The 24,869-nt window shown below is 40.0% G+C and overlaps 1 protein-coding gene across 13 annotated transcripts in view; it reads right to left on the bottom strand.

Moving 5' to 3' along the window:
* SEC22C (SEC22 homolog C, vesicle trafficking protein) overlaps positions 1-24,869 on the bottom strand; it is a 59,258-nt gene that overhangs the window by 24,109 nt on the left and 10,280 nt on the right. For 10 of the 13 annotated variants that reach the window (XR_005059149.2, XR_005059151.2, XR_005059150.2 and 7 more), the window contains exons 2-4: positions 14,727-14,935; positions 3,937-4,100; positions 1,844-2,023 (exon numbers count right to left, since the gene is read on the bottom strand). Coding sequence is in view for 10 of the 13 variants with exons in the window: in XM_037010529.1 (XP_036866424.1) it covers positions 1,844-2,023; positions 3,937-4,100; positions 14,727-14,908 (526 nt within the window). In the remaining 3 variants the exon portion in view is untranslated. Of the gene's footprint in view, positions 1-1,843; positions 2,024-3,936; positions 4,101-14,726; positions 14,936-16,463; positions 16,668-24,869 lie in introns of all 13 variants that reach the window. The other 3 variants (XM_073232484.1, XM_037010584.2, XM_037010524.1) reach the window with 2 other exon arrangements.

Raw genomic sequence — 24,869 nt, 5'->3', positions numbered from 1 at the left:
TTCTCTGAGCAAGCACCGGTTTTCAAGTGCCTGTTTTCCTTTCTACTTAAAGCAGTGGTTCTCAGCCAGGGCTGATTTGGCCCCTTAGCACACATTTGGCAACATCAGAGACATTGCAAGTGTCACCGCTGCAGACAGGCATTACTGGCATCCAGTGGGTAGAGGCCATGAATACTTTTAAATTTCCTACAAAGCACAAGACAGCCTCCACCACAAAGAATTACCCAATTCAAAATGTCAACAGGGCTTAGGTTGAGAAATCCTGATTTAAAGCAATTTATGGCTTTATTTGTAAACAGGTTGTCAAATTCTGAAAGTATTTCTATCATCCACCTCAATTCTCAGCTTGTAAAAAGTTCCACTCTTTCTAACAAGGACAACATTCAGTCTCATGTGTGCTTCTAGAACAATTCACAGCAAATGCAACTTTTTTAAAATTGTAAAACAATTGGAAGAGGAGGGAAACATTGATTAAGCTACAAGCTGTTTCTGGAACTCTAATCAGAACAGATGATCATTCCCTCTTTAAAGAGAACTGCTGGAATTGACTCTGGTTCACAGTTACATGGTGTCCCACCCATTCTCTTTCTATGCTCTTTTTAAATCATCCTTTCTTGTCCTCACATTTCCCATGTACACATACACACCCACACACGTGCACACATGCAAATATCTAAAGCCACAATCCAACTGATGACTATTGTTAGTGTGTTAGAATTTCCACTGAGAAAATCAAAGTTCCTGTTAGAACAGAACATGCTTGCTACCTGGAAAGATCCTAGCCTCAGGACAATAAGGTGAGTCAAACCATAGTAAAATGTCCTAGAAAGATAGGCAAGCTGACACTTTCTGGATTTGCTCCTCTTGTCTACATGTCTAAAGCAAAATATATTTTACAAAGTTACCCGTCTTCAAATAGTAAAAAGGAGAAACTTGGGGTTCAATTACCCAGTCTTCCTTCTACAAAAGTTAAGTTCATTCCCAATATAAATTACAACAATTTATTGATTGGTATGACAGCCAATCTAGGAATTCATAGGTTGAAACAGATTATATCAAAAGACAAAGTTAAGCTAAAAACATGAACATTTTTAATACACCACCTGTAAAATTCAAGCAATGATTTTAGTATAAAAACAGTCAAAACAGAATAATTAGACTGTTACAGTATAGACAGCTCTGTCAGAAAAGTATCCAGCTCTTACACCATTACAGATTTCTTAGAATGTAAATATCCACTTCAATAAAAAATGAATTGTATGTAATTGTAAACAAGGAATGCAAAAACATCATGCTCCATTATGTCCTAGGCACTGAGTAGTGGATGGTGTTAATGCCAGACTAAGGCATGGAATGCCGAGGCACTGTGGTCGCAGGGATAGAGGAATGTCCTCGGATCTCCAAAGAACCAGACAGTGAGAACACTACAAGCGCTGGCTTCGCCCCTGCCCACTCTCACCCCATCACCCCCAATCCAGGAAAGCAGGGCTTTCTCAGTGGAGACTTAACAATGTTTCACTAAGTGATGAGGTAAAAATTCATTGTCAAAGAAAAAAATATATAGAGAGAAAAAATGTATAAATATGTTCAGTTCAACAAATGACTTCCAGCAAAAGAGAATTTCATCAGAAGAGTTGTCTTACTTCAGATCAACTCATAATAGTCAAATTTTACAACAGCCACCTGGAAACATGATCAGTTCATATTTTTCCCCACATATTTTATACACCATGTCCCCCCAAGCAAAAAACACTTACCTAGTTAAAAAAAAAAATCAATTTCCATTACAAACACATAATATCATCTTATCTTCACCAACGTCAGAGAACAGCAGGCCACTTACCGGGTTCCAAGTGCATCTGTGTGTGACCATTCATCATTCCATTTGCCACATCTGCATCTTGCAGAGTGAGAACCACTGGAGGCTGGAACTCAAGCTCTTCCTGAATTTTTTCTAAACTGCTCTCTATCTGAGTGGAACTTACATAGTTAAAATGCCACTTCACTTTCTGAATGACGCTGTCTGCAAAGAGAGAACCCAAGTCATACATTTTTATGAGAATGGATGTTCTACACTATGTACAAAGTGAAGTTTCCTAAGAAAGGTAGGCAATAAGTCAGATTCTGAAGAGTATCAGGCTATACCTAAAGGTCATGTGATCACTACATATCATGACTAGTCTCATCAATCTCTTCAGAGCAGAATACTTAAAATGTGATTGTCCACAGAGAAAGCAATGTCTTCCAGAACCTCAGTGATGAGGGAGTCAGGAGATTGGGACTTGGTCTTAGCCATTAATGATAGTACAATACTGGGGAATTCACAGAGTATTTCTAGGCTTCAAAACTGGGGACTGTTACTCTTGAACTGATTATCACAAAAAAAGTCATGTGAATAAAAACTACATGTGAATGTGAATATATTGTGCAAACCAGGATTACATATTTAAAAGGTATTATCTTTATTTTACTTATGTTAGTATTAATCCATTGCCAAGTTTTAATAAGCATTTGAAGTGAAGTTTCATACATACTGGCAAAGCAAAATTATGTATAATTCTAACATCTAATATCTAATATCATGCAACTTGCATTCACTAATGGGCAAACATGATGCTGGGGAAGGGTTTACTGTCAGATCAAGCACACTGCTTTAGAAGGCAAGCACATGCACTGGCGAGGGGAGAGAAGAACACAGGTCTACCAGCTGCAAATCAACAGACAGCCCAGGGATGCTGCAGCTGTGATCTGTTTGGGAACAGCATGCCCTCTTCACAGGAAGAAGTGGGGCTGAGAGCAGCAGCCTGACTAGGGCCCCACAGGGAGACTTGGGCCAGAACTCTCCACCTATGTCAAAGGCCTCCCAGACTGGGACCTGCATCCCAGGGAGCTCCCCAGCACCTTCGGGTGACAATGAAAGAGGGTGCTGGCCCCATCCCTGATAAGCCAGCCAGTAGAGCACATGGTGAAATGTGAGAGCTATGGCAGCAGATGCCAGGAAACATAAGTGGAAACTCTTCCAGGTGCCTGGCCCTGCACCTGATGCTTGGTACCAAACGCTGCCAGCCCCTCATTCAAGAGCATCAGAGACAGCAGCCATTTACACAGACACCACAGAATGTCCAATTCCCATTCTGCCAAAAGCTCAAAATGATTTGATTCACAGCTGAGAGCATATACTATAATTATGCTGTGTTCCAAAGCCCCTGAGCCCTTACAAGGCCTTTCTGGCAGTGCCTGGAAAGGAGGGATCCTCTTCCAAAGCAGGGCTTCTCAAAGTCTGAGTGAAGGACCACTTTTTCCTTACTTCCAAACTGCTGTGGACAGATACTTTGATAAAATACAATAAAAAATATTGCAGGAATGTCAAATCACCATAATAATCTCTAATTCTTATTTTTCTTCCTTTCTGTACTGACGTCATGAGGGAAGAACAAGTCTACATACCACCCTTGGAGCACTTCTGCTCTAGAGCAGCAGTTGGCACGATTTGCCTCAAGAGCCAGGCAGTAAACATCTTGGGCTTTTAGCCCCATGTGCTCTGTCAACTACTCAGCTCTCCGGTGACAGGCAAAGGCAGCCACAGACAGCACTGGAAGGATGAGCATGGCTGCTCCACTTCACTCAACAACAGGCAGCTGGCCCTTGGGCAGGTTTTCTGGCCCCTGCTGTAGGGCACTGTGGTGAATGACCTGTACAGGCCCCACCCTTCCTTCCCCCTGCTCCCAGGCTCCAGAGAGATGAAAAGCTAGTGCTAAGCCTGGCAGCTTTCCAGGCCATGTGAATGGCTGTGAAATCTCACAGCAAAAGGCCGCCCTCCAGTAATATGTTACAGCACTTCCAGTGGTCTGCCTGGGTCAAACCCAAATCTGAACTGCAAATTCTACACATTCAATGCCATAAGGAGAACAATCAGTAAGGAAGAGAATTACAAACCAAACTCGAGAAAGGCATAGGGCCTGGAGGCTAGGCCAATGCAGGTGGTGTCATAGGAAGCTGTGAATTCCCACCACAAGGTCTCCAGGAAGCAGAAGGCCATGGCTTCTGGACACTGGTGGGAGCAGATGGTCATGCAAGCCACATCCCCTGAAGAAGAAAAGCTGAAACCAAAAGGGCGACATTTACATTACCAGGGAACTGATCTTTATATTCCCACCCACACCCAGACATAACCGTGCCTTGATGCCGGACTTGCTTTTGGCCTTGAACAGTCTATAGCTGTTTGTTGCATATATTGTCTCTTCAGCTACACCCACCCAGGACTGTGCCTTTCCTGTACTTTCTCTAAAATGTAGGGCAGTATTTGCCACTGACAATGTGTGCTCATTCTTGTTCACTCATGCATGATGGATGAATTCTCCGTTGGTGAGAAGCAGCCTTAGCCTTCTCTTACCTGTTAAGGAAAATGCTTCTCTTCGTTATCTACTTTGATAGATCTCCTAATGTTAAATCAACCTGGCACCCTGAAATAAAACCTTCTTGGTTGTGGGTTTCTACATATTATATACATACAACTGCTAGATTTAGGTAGCTAATGTTGTATTTAGGACTTTTGTGTCTATGCATTTAGTAAGACTGGCCTATAATGTCCCTTTCTTGCACTACCTTCATCTGGCTGTGGCACTAAGGTTCTTCTGCTCTCATAAAACAGTGCAGGGGTTTCCATCCTCTGCTCCTTTAAGGGCTGTCTCACTGTTGCTTTGAGGCCTGGGGATTCCAGTTCTCCTATCTGTGGCATCTGCTTACTCCCACTCATGGAATATCTCCTCTAGCGCTTTGTCAATTTTCACTGTGCACGCATCACTGTGGAGCTCATTTCCGTAAGAATCCCTCAAGCCTGAGTCGTGATACACTTCTTCCAGAGTGGTTCTGGCTTCGCTTTGGTCTGCCGCTCTGGGAGTGTCACCACTCTGGAGCCAGTACTGCTATCCAAACCATGGCCCGGGAGTTTCTAGGCCATGGGAAATATAAACACAATCCTAAATGAAGCACAGGAGCAGGGTTTCAACTGAGGGGAGATTTTATTTTTCCTTCCCATCCAAAACCAAGTAGAGATGAGTTACACCTACACTGGTGAGCAGACTATTTTTTACCTATTGTCATTCCACTAGGGCTGCAACCTGAGAAGAACAGGTTCCTCTACATGTGTTCAGATATCTCATCCTACATAAGCCCAAGGCCTTCCTTCACAGGTGCTGAACTCCAGTCCCAAGCTTACGAAGACTATCCATGAGCCTCAGCATCAGTTCACACACTTACCTCCTTGATACTCTGTTCCCTCTTTATTCCCAGCACCTTGGCATTTCTTTCTCTCCAGCTCAGCTACACATTAAAAGTAATTTATATATATTTGCCCACATTTCTGGGTGTTTCTGGCAGGACGGGTTTTAGGTTATATTGATCTACCATCTTTTTTGTAATTGGAAAGTCTCTATATAAAGAGATGTTTTACAATTAAAAAAAAAGATGACATCCTCCTTATATAAGGACTTTTCCTGAAAGCCCTAAGTCTCTCTAGGATGGAGGTCTATCTATTTGAAAGAGAATCCCTATATATTTGCTGAATTGTGTCCCCAAAAAGATATTTTGAAGTCCTACCTCCCAGTGAATGTGACCTTATTTGGAATAGTCTTTGCAGCTATAATCCAGATAAAATGAGGTCATAATAGATTAGGGTGGCTTTCATTCAATGACTGGTGTGAAACTTAGCCACAGAGACAGAGGGAAGAGGGCCACGTAGCCAAGGAGGCAGACACTGGTGTAGCAGTGCTTCTACAAGCAACTGCTGAGGACTGTGGGCAACCACAGGGACGTAGCAGGAAGGCAAGGGGAGGATGCTTCCTTAACGCCTCAGAGAGAGCACGGCACTGCCAGCACCTTGCTTTCGGACCTCTGGCGTCCAGAACAGTGAGAAAATAAATTTCTGTTGTTTTAAGGCAGTTTGTGGTAATTTGTTATGGTAAATTACATAGGAAAATAACTGAACTCCTTAACTATTAAATAACCTATGATACTGCTCACCTGTAAAGAAAAAAAGCCTTAGTTTCTTCTGTGAAAATAGTGAATTCAAAATACAAATAATTAGAACATTCTATATTCCACTTTTCAAAAAACTACTGAAGTATCCAGAAATTCATTTGAAGTCATAAGACCTTTTTTTTTCTTAAAAGAGAAAAAGTTTCCTAATTGAAGTTGCAATGTGAGTCATAAGAAATACACATTTGCCCATTCAGTTGACCAAATATATGTTCCCCAGGTACATTTGGTCTCCGTTCACAGTTCGGGAAACACTGCAAAGCCTGAAAGGGGAAAAGGGTCTCTTGTCATGTTAGCGAGACTTTGGCCCCACCCAAGCACGAAGGCTGCAGGCTGAGGTGGCCAGTGGCCAATGACTTAGTCGGCCAGGACTATGCACCGAAGCCCTCACAAGAACCTAGGAAAGCAAGTCTGTCTTTTGCATCCTGCTGCTCTGCGGGAGGGAGCTTCCATGCGCCACCGAGCCAGGCCCCAGGCTCCACAAGGATAGAAGCTCCTTTATCTGGGATGTTGCCCTATATATTTCTTTTTTTAATTTTCTCTCTTTAGTAAATTATTATTTTTTCATTTTGGTATTATTAATCTACAATACATGAGCAACATTACAGATACTAGACTCCTCCCATCATCAAGTCCCCCGGACATACCCCATTACAGTCACTGTCCATCAGCCTAGCAAGATCCTACAGAGTCACTACTTGTCTTTGTGTCATACTCCCTTCCCTGTGCCCCCCAACTACATTATGTGTGCTGATCGTAATGCCCCTTTTTCCCCCTTATCCCTCCCTTCCCACCCATCCTCCCCAGTCCCTTTCCCTTTGGTAACTGTTAGTCCATTCTTTGGTTCTGTGATTCTGCTGCTGTTTTGTTTCTTCAGTTTTTGCTTTGTTCTTATACTGCACAGATAAGTGAAATCATTTGGTAATTGTCTTTTTCCGCCTGGCTTATTTCACTGAGCATAATACCCTCTAGCTCTATCCATGTTGTTGCAAATGGTAGGATTTGTTTTCTACTTATAGGTGAGTAATATTCCATTGTGTATATGTGCCACATCTTCTTTTTCCATTCATCTACTGATGGACACAAGTTGCTTCCATTTCTTGGCTATTGTAAATAGTGCTGTGATAAACATAGGGGTGCATATGTCTTTTTCAAACTGGGTGGATGAATTCTTAGGGTAAATACCCAGAAGCGGAATTCCTGGGTCAAATGGTATTTCTGTTTTTAGTTTTTTGAGGAACCTCCATACTGCTTTCCACAATGGTTGAACTAATTTACATTCCCACTAGCAGTGTAGGAGGGTTCCCCTTTCTCCATATCATTGCCAACATTTGTTGTGCTTGACTTTTGGTTGGTGGCCATCCTTACAGGTGTGAGGTGGTATCTCATTTTGGTTTTAATTTGCATTTCTCTGATGATTAGCGATGTGAAGCATCTTTTCATGTGCCTGTTGGCCATCTGTTCTTCTTTGGAGAAGTGGCTGTTCAGATCCTCTGCCCATTTTTTAATTGGATTACTTGCTTTTTGTTTGTTGAGGTGTATGAGATCTTTATATATTTTGGATGTCAACCCTTTATCGGATGTCATTTATGAATATATTCTCCCATACTGTAGGATATCTGTTTGTTCTATTGATGTGGTCCTTTGCTGTACAGAAGATTTTCAGCTTTATATAGTTTCACTTGTTCATTTTTGCTTTTGTTTCCCTTGCCCGGGGACATATGTTCAAGTAGAAGTTGCTCATGTTTATGTCCAAGAGATTTCTGCCTATGTTTTTTTCTAAGAGTTTTAGTGTTTCATGACTGACATTCAGGTCTTTGATCCATTTCAAATTTACTTTTGTGTATGGGGTTAGACAATGATCCAGTTTCATTCTCTTGCATGTAGCTGTCCAGTTTTGCCAACACCAGCTGTTGAAGAGGCTGTCATTTCCCTATTGCATATCCATGGTTCCTTTATGGTATATTAATGGACCATATATGTTTGGGTTAATATCTGGACTCTCTATGCTGTTCCACTGGTCTGTGGGTCTGTTCTTGTGCTACTTCCAAATTGTCTTGATTACTGTGGCTTTGTAGTACAGCTTAAAGTTGGGAAGCGAGATCCCCCTTACTTTATTCTTCCTTCTCAGGATTGCTTTGGCTATTTGGGGTCTTTTGTGGTTCCATATAAATTTTAGAACTATTTGTTCCAGTCTGTTGAAGAATGCTGTTGGTATTTTCACAGGGATTGCATTGAATCTCTAGATTGCTTTAGGCAGGATGGCCATTGTGACAATATTAATTCTTCCTAGCCAAGAGCTTGGGATGAATTTCCATTTGTTAGTGTCCCCTTTAATTTCTCTTAAGAGTGTCTTGGAGTTTTTAGGTTATAAGCCTTTCACTTTCTTAGTTAGGTTTATTCCTAGGTATTTTATTCTTTTTGCTGCAATTGTGAATGGAATTGTTTTCCTGATTCCTCTTTCTGCTAATTCACCATTAGTGTATAGGAATGCAATAGATTTCTGTATATTAATTTTATACCCTGCAACTTTGCTGAATTCAGATATTAGTTCTAGTAGTTTTGGAGTGGAGTCTTTAGGGTTTTTTTATGTACAATATCATATCATCTGCAAATAGTGACAGTTTGACTTCTTCTTTACCAATCTGGATGCCTTTTATTTCTTTGTGTTGTCTGACTGCTGAAGCTAGGACATCCAGTCTATGTTGAATAACAGTGGGGAGAGTGGGCATCCCTACCTTGTTTCCGATCTTAGGTGAAAAGCTTTCAGCTTCTCGCTGTTAAGTATGATGTTGACTGTGGGTTTGTAATATATGGCCTTTATTACGTTGAGGTACCTGCCCTCTTTACCCATTTTCTTGAATTTTTATCATGAATGTATGTTGTATCTTGTCAAATGCTTTTTTGGCGTCTATGGAGATGATCATGTGTTTTTTGTCCCTCTTTTTGTTGATGTGGTGTATGATGGATTCTCAAATGTTGTACCACCCTTGCATCCCTGAGATGAATCCCACTTGATCATGGTGTATGATCCTCTTGATGTATTTGTGAATTCGGTTTGCTAATATTTTGTTGAGTATTTTTGCATCTATGTTCATCAGGGATATTGGTCTATAATTTCCTTTTTTTATAGCGTCTTTGCCTGGTTTTAGTATTAGAGTGATGCTGGCCTCGTAGAATTAGTTTGGAAGTATCCCCTCCTCTTCTACTTTTTGAAAAACGTTAAGGAGGATGGGTATTCGGTCTTCTCTAAATGTTTGATAAAATTCAGCAGTGAAGCTATCTGTTCGAGGAGTTTTGTTCTTAGGTACTTTTTTGACTACCAATTTAGTTTAGTTCTGGTAATTGGTGTGTTCAGATTTCTATTTCTTTCTGTGTGGGCCTTCAAAAGGTTGTATTTCTCTAGAAAGTTGTCCATTTCTTCTATGTTATCCAGCTTGTTAGCATATAGATTTTCATAGTATTCTCTCATAATTCTTTGTATTTCTGTGGGGTCCATTGTGATTTTTCCTTTCTCATTTCTGATTCTTTTTATGTGTGTAGATTGTCTTTTTCTCTTTATAAGTCTGGCTAAGGGTTTATCTATTTTGTTTATTTTCACAAAGAACCAGCTCTTGGTTTCATTGATTCTTTCTATTGTTTTGTTCTTCTCAATTTTATTTATTTCTTCTCTGACCTTTATTATGTCCCTCCTCTTGCTGACTTTGGGCCTCATTTGTTCTTCTTTTTCCAGTTTTAATAATTGTGGCTTTAGACTATTCATTTGGGATTGTTCTTCCTTCTTTAATTAGGCCTGGATAGCTATATACTTTCCTCTTCAAGCTGCCTTCACTGCATCCCACAGAAGTTGGGGCATTGTGCTGTTGTTGTCATTTGTCTCCATATATTGCTTGGTCTCTGTTTTAATTTGGTCATTGATTCATTGGTTATTTAGGAGCATGCTGTTAAGCCTCCATGTGTTTGTGAGCCTTTTTGTTTTCTTTGTACAATTTATTTCTAGTTTTATACCTTTGTGATCTGAGAAGTTGGTTAGTACAATTTCAATGTTTTTTAATTTACTGAGGCTCTTTTTGTGGCCTAGTATGTGATCTATTCTAGAAAATGTACCATATGCACTTGAGAAGAATGTGTATCCTGCTGCTTTTGGGTGTAGAGTTCTGTAGATGTCCGTTAGGTCCATGTGTTCCAGTGTGTTGTTCAGTGCCTCTGTATCCTTACTTATTTTCTGTCCAGTTGATCTGTCCTTTGGAGTGAATGGTGTGTTGAATCCTCCTAAAATGAATGCATTGCATTCTTCTCCTCCTTTCATTCTCTTAGTATTTGTATCACATATGTTGGTGTTCCCATGTTGGGTGCACAGATATTTATAGTGGTTATATCCTCTTGTTGGACTGACCCCTTTATCATTATGTAATGTCCTTCTTTATCTCCTGTTACTTTGTTTGTTTTGAGGTCTATTTTGAATGATACAAGTACTTCAACACCTGCTTTTTTCTCCCTATTGTTTGCATGAAATATCTTTTTCTATCCCTTCACTTTTAGTCTGTGTATGTCTTTGGGTTTGAGGTAAGTCTCTTGTAAGCAACATATAGATGGGTCTTGCTTTTTTATCCATTCTATTACTCTGTGTCTTTTGATTGTGCATTCATTCCATTTATATTTATGGTGATTATTGATAGATATGTACTTATTGCCATTGCAGGCTTTGGATTCGTGGTTACCAAATATTCAAAGGTAGCTTCTTTACTATCTAACCATCTAACTTAACTCCCTTATTTATAGACACAGTCTGATGATTCTTTATTTCTCTCCCTTCTTATTCTTCCTCCTCTACTCTTTATATGTTAGGTGTTTTATTTTGTACTCTTTTATGTTTCCTTTGACTACTTTTGTGGATACTTGGTTTTATTTTTTGCCTTCAGTTAGTATTTGGTTGGTCTGCTTTCTTTGCTGTCATTTTATTTTCTCTGGTGACATCTATTTAGCCTTACGAGTGCTTCCTTCTACAACAGTCACTTTAAATTATCCTGTAGAGGTGCTTTGTGGGAGACAAATTCCCACAACTTTTGCTTGTCTGGGTATTGTTTAATCCCTCCTTCAAATTTAAGTGATATCCATGCTGGATACAGTATTCTTGGTTCAAGGCCTTTCTGTTTCATTGCATTAAATATATCATGTCCTTCTCTTCTGGCCTGTAGGGTTTTTGTTGAGAAGTCTGATGATAGCCTGATGGGTTTTCCTTTGTAGGTGATCTTTTTTCTATGTCTGGCTGCCTTTAATACTCTGTCCTTGTCTTTGATCTTTGCCATTTTAATTATTATTGTCTTGGTGTTATCCTCCTTGGGTCCCTTGTGTTGGGAGATATGTGGGCTTCCATAGTTTGAGAGACTACTTCCTTTCCCAGCTTCAGGAAGTGTTTAGCAATTATTTCTTCAAAGACACTTTCTATCCCTTTTTCTCTCTTCTTCTTCTTATGGTAGCCCTGCAATGTGAGCATTGTTCCGTTTGGATTGGTCACACGGTTCTCTTAATATTCTTTCATTCCTGGAGATCCTTTTATCTCTATGCCTCAGCTTCTCTGTATTCCTGTTCTCTGATTTCTATTCCATTAACAGTCTTTTGCGCCTCATCCAGTCTGCTCTTAAAACCTTCTATTGATGGTTTCATTTCTGTTATCTCTTTCTAGCCTTCATCCCTTAGCTCTTGCATATTTCTCTGCAGGTCCATCAGCATGGTTATGACTTTTGTTTTAAATTCTTTTTCAGGAACATTGGTATGTCTATCTCACTGAGCCCTCTCTCTGGGGTTGTCTGAGTGATTTTTGATTGGACCAGATTCTTCTGCCTTTTCATGATTGTAGAAGTCATTGCACGCAGGTGGTGTGTGTGTCAGCTGGGAGAACAAAGTCCCTTCCTGCTTGCTGGTCGCCTTGCCCTTCTCTGCTGCCTGTGTCTGTTTCCTGCACACCAGGAGCAGTCTTTGGGATAATCTCCTGAGCTGCCATGTGCGGGGCAGCCCTCAGGATAGCCTAGGGCACTGCGTGGGGTCCCACACGTGCCGGGTGTGTTCTCCTGTGAGAACAGCACCCCTTCATGCCTTCTGGACCTTGATCCTGCTTCTGCTGCCTGTGCCAGTTACCCGCACACTGGAAGCAGTCTCTAGAATAATCTGCTCAGTTGCCGCGGGTGGGGCAGCCCCCAGATAGCCTAGGGCACTGCAGGGAGTGGCAGATGCACCGGGTATGTTCTCCTGTGAGAACGGCACTCCTTCGTGCCTTCTGGACGTTGCTCTGGCTTTCTCTGCCTGTCCCGGTTAGCTGCATGCTGGGAGGAGACTCTGTGTGGTTGCTGTGGGCCAGGCTGTTATCTGGCTGCTCCTCAGCTGTGGTGGGTCAGCTGGTTTGCTTGTAGCACCGGCCAGGGGGAATGAATGGCAGGCTGCTTATCACCATGAGGGGCCTTGGGGCTGCATTACCCCCCCCAGGGGGTTAGGTGGCCTGAAGTTCCTTAAGATTCCCAGCCTGCTGGGCTGAGTGTGCCAGGATGATTTTGTCCATCTGTTAAGCCCATGTCCCTTTAAGACTTTTAAAAAGCACCCACTTTTCTTCTGTCCCAGGGTACCCAGCTGTGGGGACCCACTTGCAGTCTTCATCTTGGATGTTACTTTGCAAGTATACCATGCAATGTGTGTCTGTGCTTCCGGTGCAGATTACTAGGATGGTTATTTAGCAGTTCTGTGCTTCCACTCCCTCCCAACTCTGATTCTTTTCCTCCCACCACTGATCTGGTGTAGGGGGAGTGCTCAGGTCCTGCCAGGTCATGGCTTTGTATCTTACCCTTTTCATGAGATTCTGAGTTCTCACAGATGTAGATGTAGCCTGGCTGTTGTACTGTATCTTCTGGTCTCTCTTTTCAGAATAGTTGTATTTGTTGTATTTTAAAAAATACATATGGTTTTGGAAGGGGATTTCAACCATCCTACTCACACCGCCTTCTTGAGCCCTCTGGTCGTATGTATTCCTTTATCCAGCTGTTAACTTGTATCCTTTGTTAAACTGGTAAATGTTAAGTGTTTTCCCTAGTAATATGAGCTACTCTTGCAAATTAATTGAACCTAACAGGGAGGTCACTGGAACGGAACCTCCAATATGTAGTAGTTAGATCAGCACAGGTTAACTGCCTAGGGCTTGCAATTGCCATCTGGATTGGGGGGTGGCGGGCAGTCTTATAGAATGGACCCCTTAACTTGGGTAATCTGGTGCTGCCTCCAAGGGCAGATGTTATCAGAATTGAGTTGAGTTCCTGGATGCCCTGCTGATGTCGAGAATCGCTTGATGTCATATGTGGGAAGACCCCCTCTTACACATACATACACACACACAAACATGCATGTGCACACACACTGCATTGGGTCTGAGAACCCAAAAGAAGTTTCTGAGGGAACTCAGAAGTACAGCACAAAGGTCCCAGGGAGCATTAGCTAGGCACAGCATAATGAAGAAGGAACCATTAAGAATGGTGGTTTCGGCACCCACAAAAACGAGTCCCAAACATGGGAAGATGCACCTCAGTTTTTGCTCCCCCACTGCATGTGCCTGCCACCTGGCACCTCCGTTGGGCCCCATTCTTTCTCACCTGACATCACCACAAGCCTAGTTTCATGCACGTACTTTTCTGTTTTTGTGATTCTGAGATTGAAATCCCCTAAAAGAACCCCACCTTACCAAATCAACTGAAAATTTACTATTCAAGGGGCACAGAAGGGACTTAGTAAGTGAAAGCCTAAGTACTGGAAAACATTGATATAAAATGTGTACCAAGCCATTTTGATATTTCAAAATGTGCCTTGCTCCAGATCCCCATGTAGAATGGCTTCTGCTCTAAGCTACATACAGTAAGATATGATGTAACATGGGGAGCAGACCTTGGTGCCTGGTTGCCTACATTCAAATCTGGCCCTACCCCTTACTAACAGGATAACCTTAGGTAGCCGCTTCACCTTACTTTTTTCTCCTGTAAAACAGCTATAATACAATTACCTACTTCATAAGCTACATGAAGCACTTGGAATAGTGCCTGGCTTATACAAAACACTTAATATTATTAGCTTTTATTACTATGATTATTGTAACGACCTGATTTCTACTTCCATTGCAGCCATTTCCCCACTGCATTCAGTCAGCTATTTCTCATTCCCTCATTAAACTTTAAGCTCCTTGAGAAGAGGGACCTACCTGTGCTCATTTTTCACTTCCCTACTCTTAAAGTAAATTTAGTTTAAAATTTAAAACAGAAGTGAAAAAAACTAAGAACTATAAGTCATGTCTTTTTTCTTATTTTCTTGGCTTTCTCACTCTCATTCTTTTCCTTCCCTAACATTTTAACTTATTATCTCCTCCCTGTCACCTTTTCTCCTCCCCTGCATCTAATACAGAAAACACTGCCACAGCACAGGCATGGGAGCTGGTTGAACCTGGGCCCCCCGATGCTCACAGGCCCCCCACTAACAGCAGAGTAGGAGCTCTGACAGCAGTACTTACGGGGCCCCTGGAGTCTAGCATCAATACACACCACCTCAAACTGCTTCTCATGTCAGACCTGCTTTCAACACACCATAATGTCATCTCAACACAGGGTTAAAAGTAACCCACAGTTTGCTGAGGTTCTGGGAAAGTGAACCTTCTTGCTTACTGTATCCTGAAGTTCTGTCCTTCTGTGGAACCTCGACCTGGATACTGGGCCAGTTGCAAGGCTAAAGTCTTGAGCCGTCTCTTGCATTTCAGAAAATCCTGGGTGTGGTAAAAGTCAGTGGAGGCTGAGAGGGGCAGTCCATCCCTCACCCTTATCACACAGGCAAAAAGGATCATGGACATGGTCCGCAAAAGAAGTCATGAGGACACCTAAGGAAAGCAAGGTCACCTTGTTACTGAGGCCCAGTGATGACACCAGAGCCAGTCTGCCCTCCAGACGTCCACTCTGGTTGTCTCACCCTCACCCCCAATATAAGTGCAAATGTCACTTTTATTATTTCCCTCCTCCTCCCAATTTTCCTCCCTTCTTTATCCTCTTTTCACTTGTAATCCTGCCTTTCCTTCTCTCTAATGAACCTCTCCTTTCCTAGAATTTAACTGGGATAAAGGAGAAGAGAGAAACAAGAAAGCGGGGCAAGAAGGGCTCAGGAGGAGTAGCAATGACAGTGAGGAGCAGGACACAGGTAGTAAGATGGCCTCAGGGGACAGGAAGCACCTGGCACTGGAAGCAGCAGGGATGGGGAATACTTAGCCATGGAGGCAGGTGACAAGCAATGTGATTGCCATCTCCTCACCTGCAGCACAAGGATTCTGAACCTCTAACCTAAAGCTGGAGGCAAGGAGAGCAGAAGGCAAAATTGGAACTGAGAGAATATAGTATGTTCTCTGGAATTTCTGCAAATGTTTGCTACAAGGACAGTCTTCAAAATGATGACTGAGTTCCTACAGATGACTAGAGGAAGTCATTTAGCAAATTATATTACAGTAAGGTACTAAATATTTGGCTATGATATGTGAGCACCATTAGGAAACAAAAGGGAATAGATTCTGATGCCTTCATCAAATTGCAACATGGTGCTGTTCAGGGTAGAAACAGCCCTGGACCAGTTCTGCTGGCAGAGACTGGCTGGGTTTTAGCCCCATTGTGCTGTCTCTGGCAGCTTGTACAGGTTATAACCCACACACACCTGCATGTGGCAGCCCTGCAAGCAGGCACTAGTGAGGTGGCTGCTACAGCTCTTAGGGGCTTTCCATGTGCCCACACCACTCACAGGTCCTCTACCTGCTAGGATCTCAATAAGCAAGTACAGTGGTGGGCTTTTCTTCCAAAGAACTCTAGAAATGTAACCATGTTTGTGTCTCAATTCCTGTGAGCTGCAGGAACAGGGAGCCCCAGGGAGCTACTCTCTTCACCTCTGTGCCTCTGTATATTCTTTGTCTATGTCTGCCACTCCTCTGATCTCCCCATATCCAAATCCACATCAAGAACTGCCTTAATCCACCCTTTCCATGAAACCTCCCCTGACTTGCCCAGCTGGAACTACTTCTACCTCCTCTAAATTTGCAGAGAATCTACTCTGTTTTTTATTTTACTGACTTACCATTTTCACTGCCTGTAAGTTATAAGAATAAAGACCATTATCTGGAATGGATAAGTAAATAATTAATTTTACACATAAAGAAACTGCAGTGGAGGGGGCTGGTGGCGCCGGGAGCAGTAAATGAGCTACACTGCAAAGAAGATCTCATACATACATACATATACATACACCCTGGGTCTCCAGGTGGCAACTGTGGCTGCATCCCCGGCAGCTGCTCCAGGCAAAGTGACAGGAAAAGACAGTTTCTCTATGATACAGAATCCTGAAATGTAATATATCTTAAAAATAAGTAGTACCTGCTAGATGGAATAAAATGATGTAGGTTGATAAGAAGTAGAGATTTTATTCAATTCTACCCTCTCTCTTCAATCTCACTTTCCAACCTAAAAGTACCCATCAATAGAAATTTGGTGTGTCTCCTGATAACAGTTCTGCTTTCAGACCAGTGAGAATACTGTGAACCACTTTTGCTGTCTTCTGGAGCAATTGCTGGTTTTGCTCTAATAAAAACAAAACAATAGGGGAGACAAGAAAAGATGGCGGCATGAGAAGTGAGGCTGAAACCTCCTCCCCAAACCACATATAATACAAAAATACAGCAAATGCAACTAATCCAAAAAGAGAAATTGGAAAGAAGACTGCGACAGACGGACTACACTGGGGAAAAGAGAAGACCCCCCACAGAAAATAATGAAGTAGAAAAGCTGCAAACTGGCAGGACCCAAGCCCACCTCCCACCCCAGCTCACCAGCAGGAGGAAGAGAAATGGAGCAAGGAGGGAGTAGAAGCCCAGGACTGCTAAACAGCCACCCCTGGAAATCTGCTCCGGGAGCATGAACCCACATTACATGCTGCTCTGGAGATAAGTGGAGTTGGAAAGCAAAGACAGGCAGAATACTCAGAAAGACTGAGATTCCAGCAGTTTGTGGAAAATAGGTACCCACAACTGGCCACTCCAGGACAAAAGAAAGGTGGGCACTTTTAAAGACTTCCTGATAGTGAGAGGGGTGCTAAAGGAGCAAGTATTACACAGTGCTTGAAGATCAAAAGAAAGGACAGGTGGGCAAAATCGTCCCTGCCCACTCAGCCCAGCAAGTTGGGAACGTTCAGGAGCTTCAGGTGCTCCATCCCACTGGCTGGAAAAGCAGTCCTGAGGCCCCCCACTGCAATATGCAGCCTGCCACCAGTTCATCCTGGCCAGCATCAGTTCATAAACCTGCTGCCTCCACCATCGTGCCAGGCCAGCCAGAGGGTGGATCCACCTACATTAGCTACACAGGCATAACACAGAGGCTTCTCCCTATGCACATGGCCTACTGGCCCGGGCTCTGGAGTCAGGCACTGCAGCTGGGAACCAGGAAAGAGCTCTTTCCACCCAGCAGGCACCGGTACCACTTGCCTGCGACCCCTACCATTGCTCCAGGTGCTGGGAAACTCCAGAGAATAGAATTTCTGTGCACTAGAGGGCATCATCTACAAAAACCCATTATTCCATAGTAATCATTAGAAATATGAAATGGCAAAAGTATCTTGTAAAAACCAAATCCCTCAAACACCAGAAAGGGGGCTACGTGAAACTGAAATAACCTACCTATCTTCTTGATAAAGATCTCAAAATAAAAATCATAAACATGCTCACAGAGCTACAGAAAATTATTCAAGAGCTCAGGGAGGGCTTAAAGAAAGAAATAGAAACTTTGAAAAATACAGTACCAGAAGTGAAACATACAATGAAGGAATTTAAAAGCAGAATAGATGACATAGAGGAGATGGTAAATGAAATAGAAATTAGAGAACAAGAACACAAAGAAGCTGAGGCACAGAGAGAAAAAGGATCTCTAGGAATTAAAAAATAATAAGACAACTAACTGTGCGAACAATCCAAATGGAACAATATTCATATTATAGAGTTCCAGAAGAAGAAGAGAGAAAAAGGGATAGAAAGTCCCTTTGAGGAATTAATTGCTGAAAAGTTACGCAATCTGCAGAAGGAAATCGTCTCTCAGGCCATGGAAGTGTACAGATTTCCCAACACAAGGGACCCTAGGAAGACAACACCAGTCATGTAATCATTAAAATGGCAAAAATCAAGGACGAGACAGAGTATTATAAGCAGTCAAAGAGAGAAAAAAGATCACCTAGAAAGGAAAACCCATCACGCTATTGTGAGACTTCTCAGCAGAAACCTTACAGGCCAGAAGAGAGTGGCATGATATATTTAATGCAATGAAACAGAAGGGCCACAAACTAAGAATACTATACGTGGAAAGATTATCATTTACATTTGAAGGAAGGATTAAGCAGTTTTCAGATAAGCAAAAGTTGAGGGAATTTACCTCCCCCAAACTGTCTCTACACTGTATTTTAAAGAGACTGGTATAGATGGAAATGCTCCTAAGGCTAAATAGCTGTCACCAGAGAAACTAAAACCATAGCAAAGTTAGTAAACCAATTAATTACTAAGACAATGCAAAAGTAAATCAAATACCTATAAAGTCAGTCAAGCGATACATAAAGAGTACAGAATATGATACCTAATATATGAAGAGTGGAGGAGGAAGAAAAAGAAGAAAAAAAACCCTTTAGATTGTGTTTGAAATAGCATAAGCGAGTTAAGTTAGAATGTCAGATAGTAAAAAAGCTACCATTAAACCTTAGATGGAAAGCACACATCTAAAGTCTGCAATGGCAATAAGTAAATATCTATTGATAATCACCCTAAATGTAAATGTACTGCATGCACCAATCAAAAGACACAGGGTTATAGAATGGATAAAAAAACAAGATCCATCTATATGCTGCCTACAAGAGACTCACTTCAAACCCAAAGACATACACAGATGAAAGTAAAGGGATGGAAAAAGATATTTCATGCAAATAATAGGGAGAAGAAAGCAGGAGTTGCAATACTTGTATCAGATAAAATACACTTCAAAACAAAGAAAGTAACAAGAAACAAAGAAGGACATTATAAAATGATACGAGGATCAGTCCAACAAGAAGATATAACCATTATAAATATCTATGCATCCAACACAGGAGCACCCAAATATGTGAAACAAGCACTAACAGAATTAAAGGGGGAAATAGAATCAATACACTCATTTTAGGAGACTTCAACACACCACTCACTCCAAAGGACAGATCAACCAGACAGAAAATAAGTAAGGACACAGAGGCACTGAACAACACACTAGAACAGATGGACCTAACAGACATCTACAGAACACTCTACCTAAAAGCAGCAGGATACACATTCTTCTCAAGGACATACGGAACATTTTCCAGAATATATCACATATGAGGCCACAAAAAGAGCCTCAGTAAATTCAGAAGGACTGAAATTGCACCACTCAGCTTCTCACACCACAAAGGTATGAAACTAGAAATAAATTATGCAAAGAAAATTAAAAATCCCACAAACACATGGAGGCTTAAAAACATGCTCCTAAATAATCAATGGATCAGTGACTAAACTAAAATGGAAATCAAGCAATACATGGAGACAAATGAAAACAAAAATACAACAATCCAATATTTGTGGGATGCCACTCTAAGAGGGAAGTACATAGCAATACAGGCCTACCTCAAGAAACAAAAACAATCCCAAATAAACCGCCTAAACTCACAATTAAAGAATGTAGAAAAAGAACAAAGGAAACCTGAAGTCAGTAAGGAGGGACATACTAAAGATCAGAGCAAAAATAAACAAAATAAAGAAAAGCAAAGTAATAGAAAAAAATGAAACTAAGAGCGGGTTCTTTTATAAAATAAATAAAACAGATAAACCCCTAGGCAGAGGACATATCAAGAAAAAAGAGAGAGTTCACAAATAAACAAAATCAGAAACAAAGAAGGAATAGTCACAACAGATAGCACATAAATACAAAGAATTTTTAGAGAATACTATGAAAAATTATATGTCAATAAACTGGATAATTTAGAAGAATGGACAAATTCCTAGAAAGGTACAACCTTCCAAAACTGACCCAGGAAGAAACAGAAAATGTGAACAGACTAATCATCAGCAATGAAATTGAACTGGTAATCAAAAAACTATCAAAAAACAAAATGTCAGGACCAGATGGATTCATAACTGAATTCTACCAAACATTTAAAGAGCTAATGCCCATCCTTCTTAAAGTATTCCTAAAAGTGGAAGAAGAGGGAATACTTCCAAATCCACTCTAATACCAAAACCAGACAAAGATATCACAAAAAAAGGAAATTACAGACTAGTACCCCAGATGAACATAGATGCAAAAATCCTCAACAAAATATTAGCAAACCAAGTTCAAAAATACACCAAAAGGATGATCCCTCATGACCAAGAGGGATTTATTCCAGGGATGCAAGGGTAGTATGATATTTGTAAATTAACAAATATCATATATCATATTAACAAAAGAATAAAAACCATATGATCATCTCAACAGAAGCTGAAAATGCATTTGACAAAATTCAACATCCATTCATGATAAAAACCCTTTAACAAAACAGGTATAGAAGGTATGTTCCTCAACATAATAAAGGTCATACATGACAAACCCACAGCTGACATCATACTTAATGGTGAAAAGCTGAAAGCTTTTCCTCTAAAATCAGGAACAAGGATGTGCACTCTCACCAGTTTTATTCAACACAGTACTGGCAGTCCTAGTCACAGCAATCAGACAACACAAAGAGATATAAGGCATCCAAATTCATAAGGGAGAGGTTATACTATCATTATTTACAGATGACATGATATTATTATACATAAAAACCCTAAAGAATCACCAAAAAACTACTAGAACTAATAACTGAATTCAGAAAGTTGTAGGACACAAAATTAGTACACATAAATCTGTTGCATTCCTATATACTAACAATGAACTAGCAGAAAGAAAAAGCAGGAAAACACATTTACAATTGCATCAAAAAGAATAAAATACCTAGGAATAAACCTAACCAAGGAAGTGAAAGACCTATACTCTGATAAGTAAGACACTCATAAGAGAAATTAAAAACACAAATAAGTGGAAATCTATCCTGTGCTGACAGACAGGAAGGACTAATATTGTCAAAATGACCATCCTGCCCCAAGCAATTTACAGATTTAATATAACCCCCATCAAAATACCAACATTCTTCAATGAACTAGAACAAATAGTTCTAACATTTGGAATATGGAACCACAAGAGACCCTGAATAGCCAAAGCAATCCTGAGAAAGAAGAACAAAGATAGGGGGATTATGCTCCCTGATTTCAAGCTATACTACAAAGCTACAGTAATCAAAACATATGGTACTAGCACAGGAACAGACCCATAGATCAATGGATAGAATAGGGATTCCAGATATAAACCCAATGCATATATGGGTAATTAATATATGATAAAGGAGTCATGAATATACAATGGGGAAAAGACAGCCTCTTCACTAACTGGTGTTGGCAAAACTGGACAGTTACATATAAGAGAATGAAACTAGATTACTATCTAACTCCACACACAAAAGTAAATTCAAAATGTATCGAAGACCTGAATATAAGACATGAAACCATAAAACTCTTAGCAGAAAACATAGGCAAAAATCTCTTGAACATAAATATAAGCAATTTTTTCCTAGACATAGCTCCTCAGGAAAGGAAACAGAAGCAAAAATTAATGTGGGACCACATCAAATTATTTCAGCAAAGGACACCATCAGCAGAACATAAAGGCATCCTACAGTATAGGAAAATATATTCATAAATGATTTACCCAATAAGGGGTTAACACTCAAAATATATAAAGAGTTCATATGCCTCAACACCAAAAAAACCCCCAAATAACCCAATTAAAATATGGGCAGAGGACCTGACAGACACTTCTCCAAGGAAGAAATACAAATGGTCAACAGGCACAGGGAAAGATGTTCCACATCACTAATCATCACAGAAATGTAAATCAAAATCCCAAAGATATCACCTCACACCAGTCAGAACAGTCACTATCCAAAAGACAAGAAATAACAAGTGCTGGCGAGAATATGGAGAAAGGGAAACCCTCCTACACTGTTGGTGGGAATGTCAATTGGTGCAGCCACTGTGGAAAACAGTATGGACATTCCTCAAAAAACTAAAAATAGAATTATGATTCAACCCAGTAATTTCCACTTCTAGAAATTTACCAGAAGAAAACAAAATCCCTGATCCAAAAACATATATGCCCTTCTATGTTAATTGCTGCATTATTTACAATAGCCAAGATATGGACACAACTTAGATGTCCATTGATAGATTAATGGATAAATAAGATGTGGTACATATACACAATGGAATATTATTCAGCCATAAAAAGAAAATAAATTCTGCCATTTGCAACAACATGGATGGATCTAGAGGGTATTATGCTCAAGTGAAATAAGTCAGGTGGAGAAAGACAAACACCATACAATTTCACTTATTTGTGGAATATAAATAATAAAAACAGAATGAACAAGACAGCAATAGACTCATAGACACTGAGAAGGGACTGGTGTTCACCATTCGGGAGGGGTTGCAGTGGGTGGGTGGGAAGGGTAAGTGGGTTAAAGGGGCACAAAATTTCTTAATCATAATGTAGGTCAGTCATAGGGATAGCAGTATGGCACGGAGAATACAGCCAATGATTCTGTAATATCTTCTTATGTAGACAGTAGCTGTACTAGTGGGGGTGAGGATTTAATAATATGGGTAACTGCTGAACCACTGTGTTATATAATTGAAACCAATATAAGATTGTATCAATAAAAACATAATAACAATGAAGAGATAATCAACAATTGTAATACCAACAGAACAGAGATGATAGAATATCTAATAGCCCTTAAAATAGCCATCATAAAAATGCTTCACTTAGTAATTATAAACACTTAGAAAAATGAAAGTCTCAGCAAAGACATAGAAGATATGAAAAATCAAATAGAAGTCTTAGAATTTAAGAAATACAATAAACAATAAGTAAAGTAAAAAAATGGATGAGCTCAACAGCAAAATGAAGGGGACAGAATGATGAATCAGCAAACATAAAGAGAGAACATAGAAATTACAAATTTGAACAATCTGACAGAAACCAGACTGAAAAATATTGAATAGAGCCTCAGCGACTGTGGGACTGTAACTAGTCCTGGAGGAGAGGAGAAGGACTGAAGGACAGTCCTGGAGGGAAGGACTGAAAAAGTAGACAAAGAAATAATTTCTGAATATGTCCCAAATTTGCTAAAAAACATAAGCCAACAGTTTCAAAACACAATAAATCCCAGAAATGATACATCCAAAGAAATACATGCCAACACCCATAATAGTCAAACTTAAGAAACATAAAGACAGAAAAAATACTGAAAGTAGCAAGTAACAATACCTTAACTATATTGAGAAAATAATTCAAATGACAGCAAATTTTTCATAGAAACTATGGAGGCCAAAAAGAAGCACATTTTTCAAGTGCTAAAAGAAAAGAGTTGCCAACCCAGGATAATGTATTTTCAGCAAAAATATACTTCAGGAGTGGAGGGAAAATTAAACCATACTCAGATGAAAGAATTTGTTGGTGGCACACCTACTCTAAGAGAATGGCTACATGCAGTTCTCCAAACAAGTATGAAATGATAAAAGAAGAAATATTGGACAGATTATCAGGAAGAGAAACAATAAAGTAAAAACAGTGAGAAAATCAATGAAACAAAGTGTTACTCCTTTGAAAAGATCAATAAAATTGACGAACTTTTACCAAAACTGACAAAGAAAAAATGAGATGACATATTACCAGTATCAAGAATCAAAGAAGTAACAGTACTAGAGATACTACAGACATAAAAACAATGAGAGTAGAACAAACAACTCTACACACATAAATCTGACAATGTAGATGAAATAGATCAATTCCTCAAAAAAGCACACAAACTATTAAAATTTACCCAATATGAAATAGGTAATTTAAACAATCCTATAATTAAATTTCCTATTAAGAATTTTTCATTTGTAATTTTAAAACTTCTAAAAATGAAATCTCCACATACAGATGGTTTCATTAGAGAATTCTACCCAATGTTTATAAAAGAGCATCAATGCTGCATTCTCTTCCAAAAAACATAAGAGAAGGGAACAATTCCAAATTCACTTTATGAAGCTATTATCACCCTGATATCAAAGCCAGACAAAGATGGGAGAAAAAGAGAAAACTATAGACCAATAGTCCTCATGAACTTACAAGCAAAAATCCTTAACAAAATATTAGCAACTAGAATTCAATAATATGATAAGCAGAATTATATACCACAACCAAGTGGGATTTATAACAGGATGCAAGCCTGGCTTAATATTCTAAAATCAATCAACAGATTTTGTGTGTCACATTAACAGGCTGAAAAATAAAAGTCACACAATGATATCGATTAATACAGAAAGGGCATTTGACAATATTCAACATACATTCATAATAAAATTCTTAGAAAAACAGGAATAGAAGGGAACTTTTCAACTTGATAAAGAGCATCTACAAAAAGCCTATAGCTAATGTCATACTTAATGGTGAAAGACTGAGGATTTTCCCTCTAAAATCAGAAACAAGGATGTGTGCTCTCACCACTACTATAACATGAGGTACTGGAAGTTCTACTCGATGCAATAATGTGAGAAACAGAAAATAAAAGGTATACGTATAGGAAAGGAAGAAACAAAACTACTATTTTCAGGATGG

This window comes from Manis javanica, chromosome 3 (genome assembly GCF_040802235.1).
Source record: "Manis javanica isolate MJ-LG chromosome 3, MJ_LKY, whole genome shotgun sequence".
NCBI classification, from domain to species: domain Eukaryota; kingdom Metazoa; phylum Chordata; class Mammalia; order Pholidota; family Manidae; genus Manis; species Manis javanica.
Note: the sequence above shows the minus strand (reverse complement) of the source record. Positions and strands in the feature narration are given on the sequence as shown.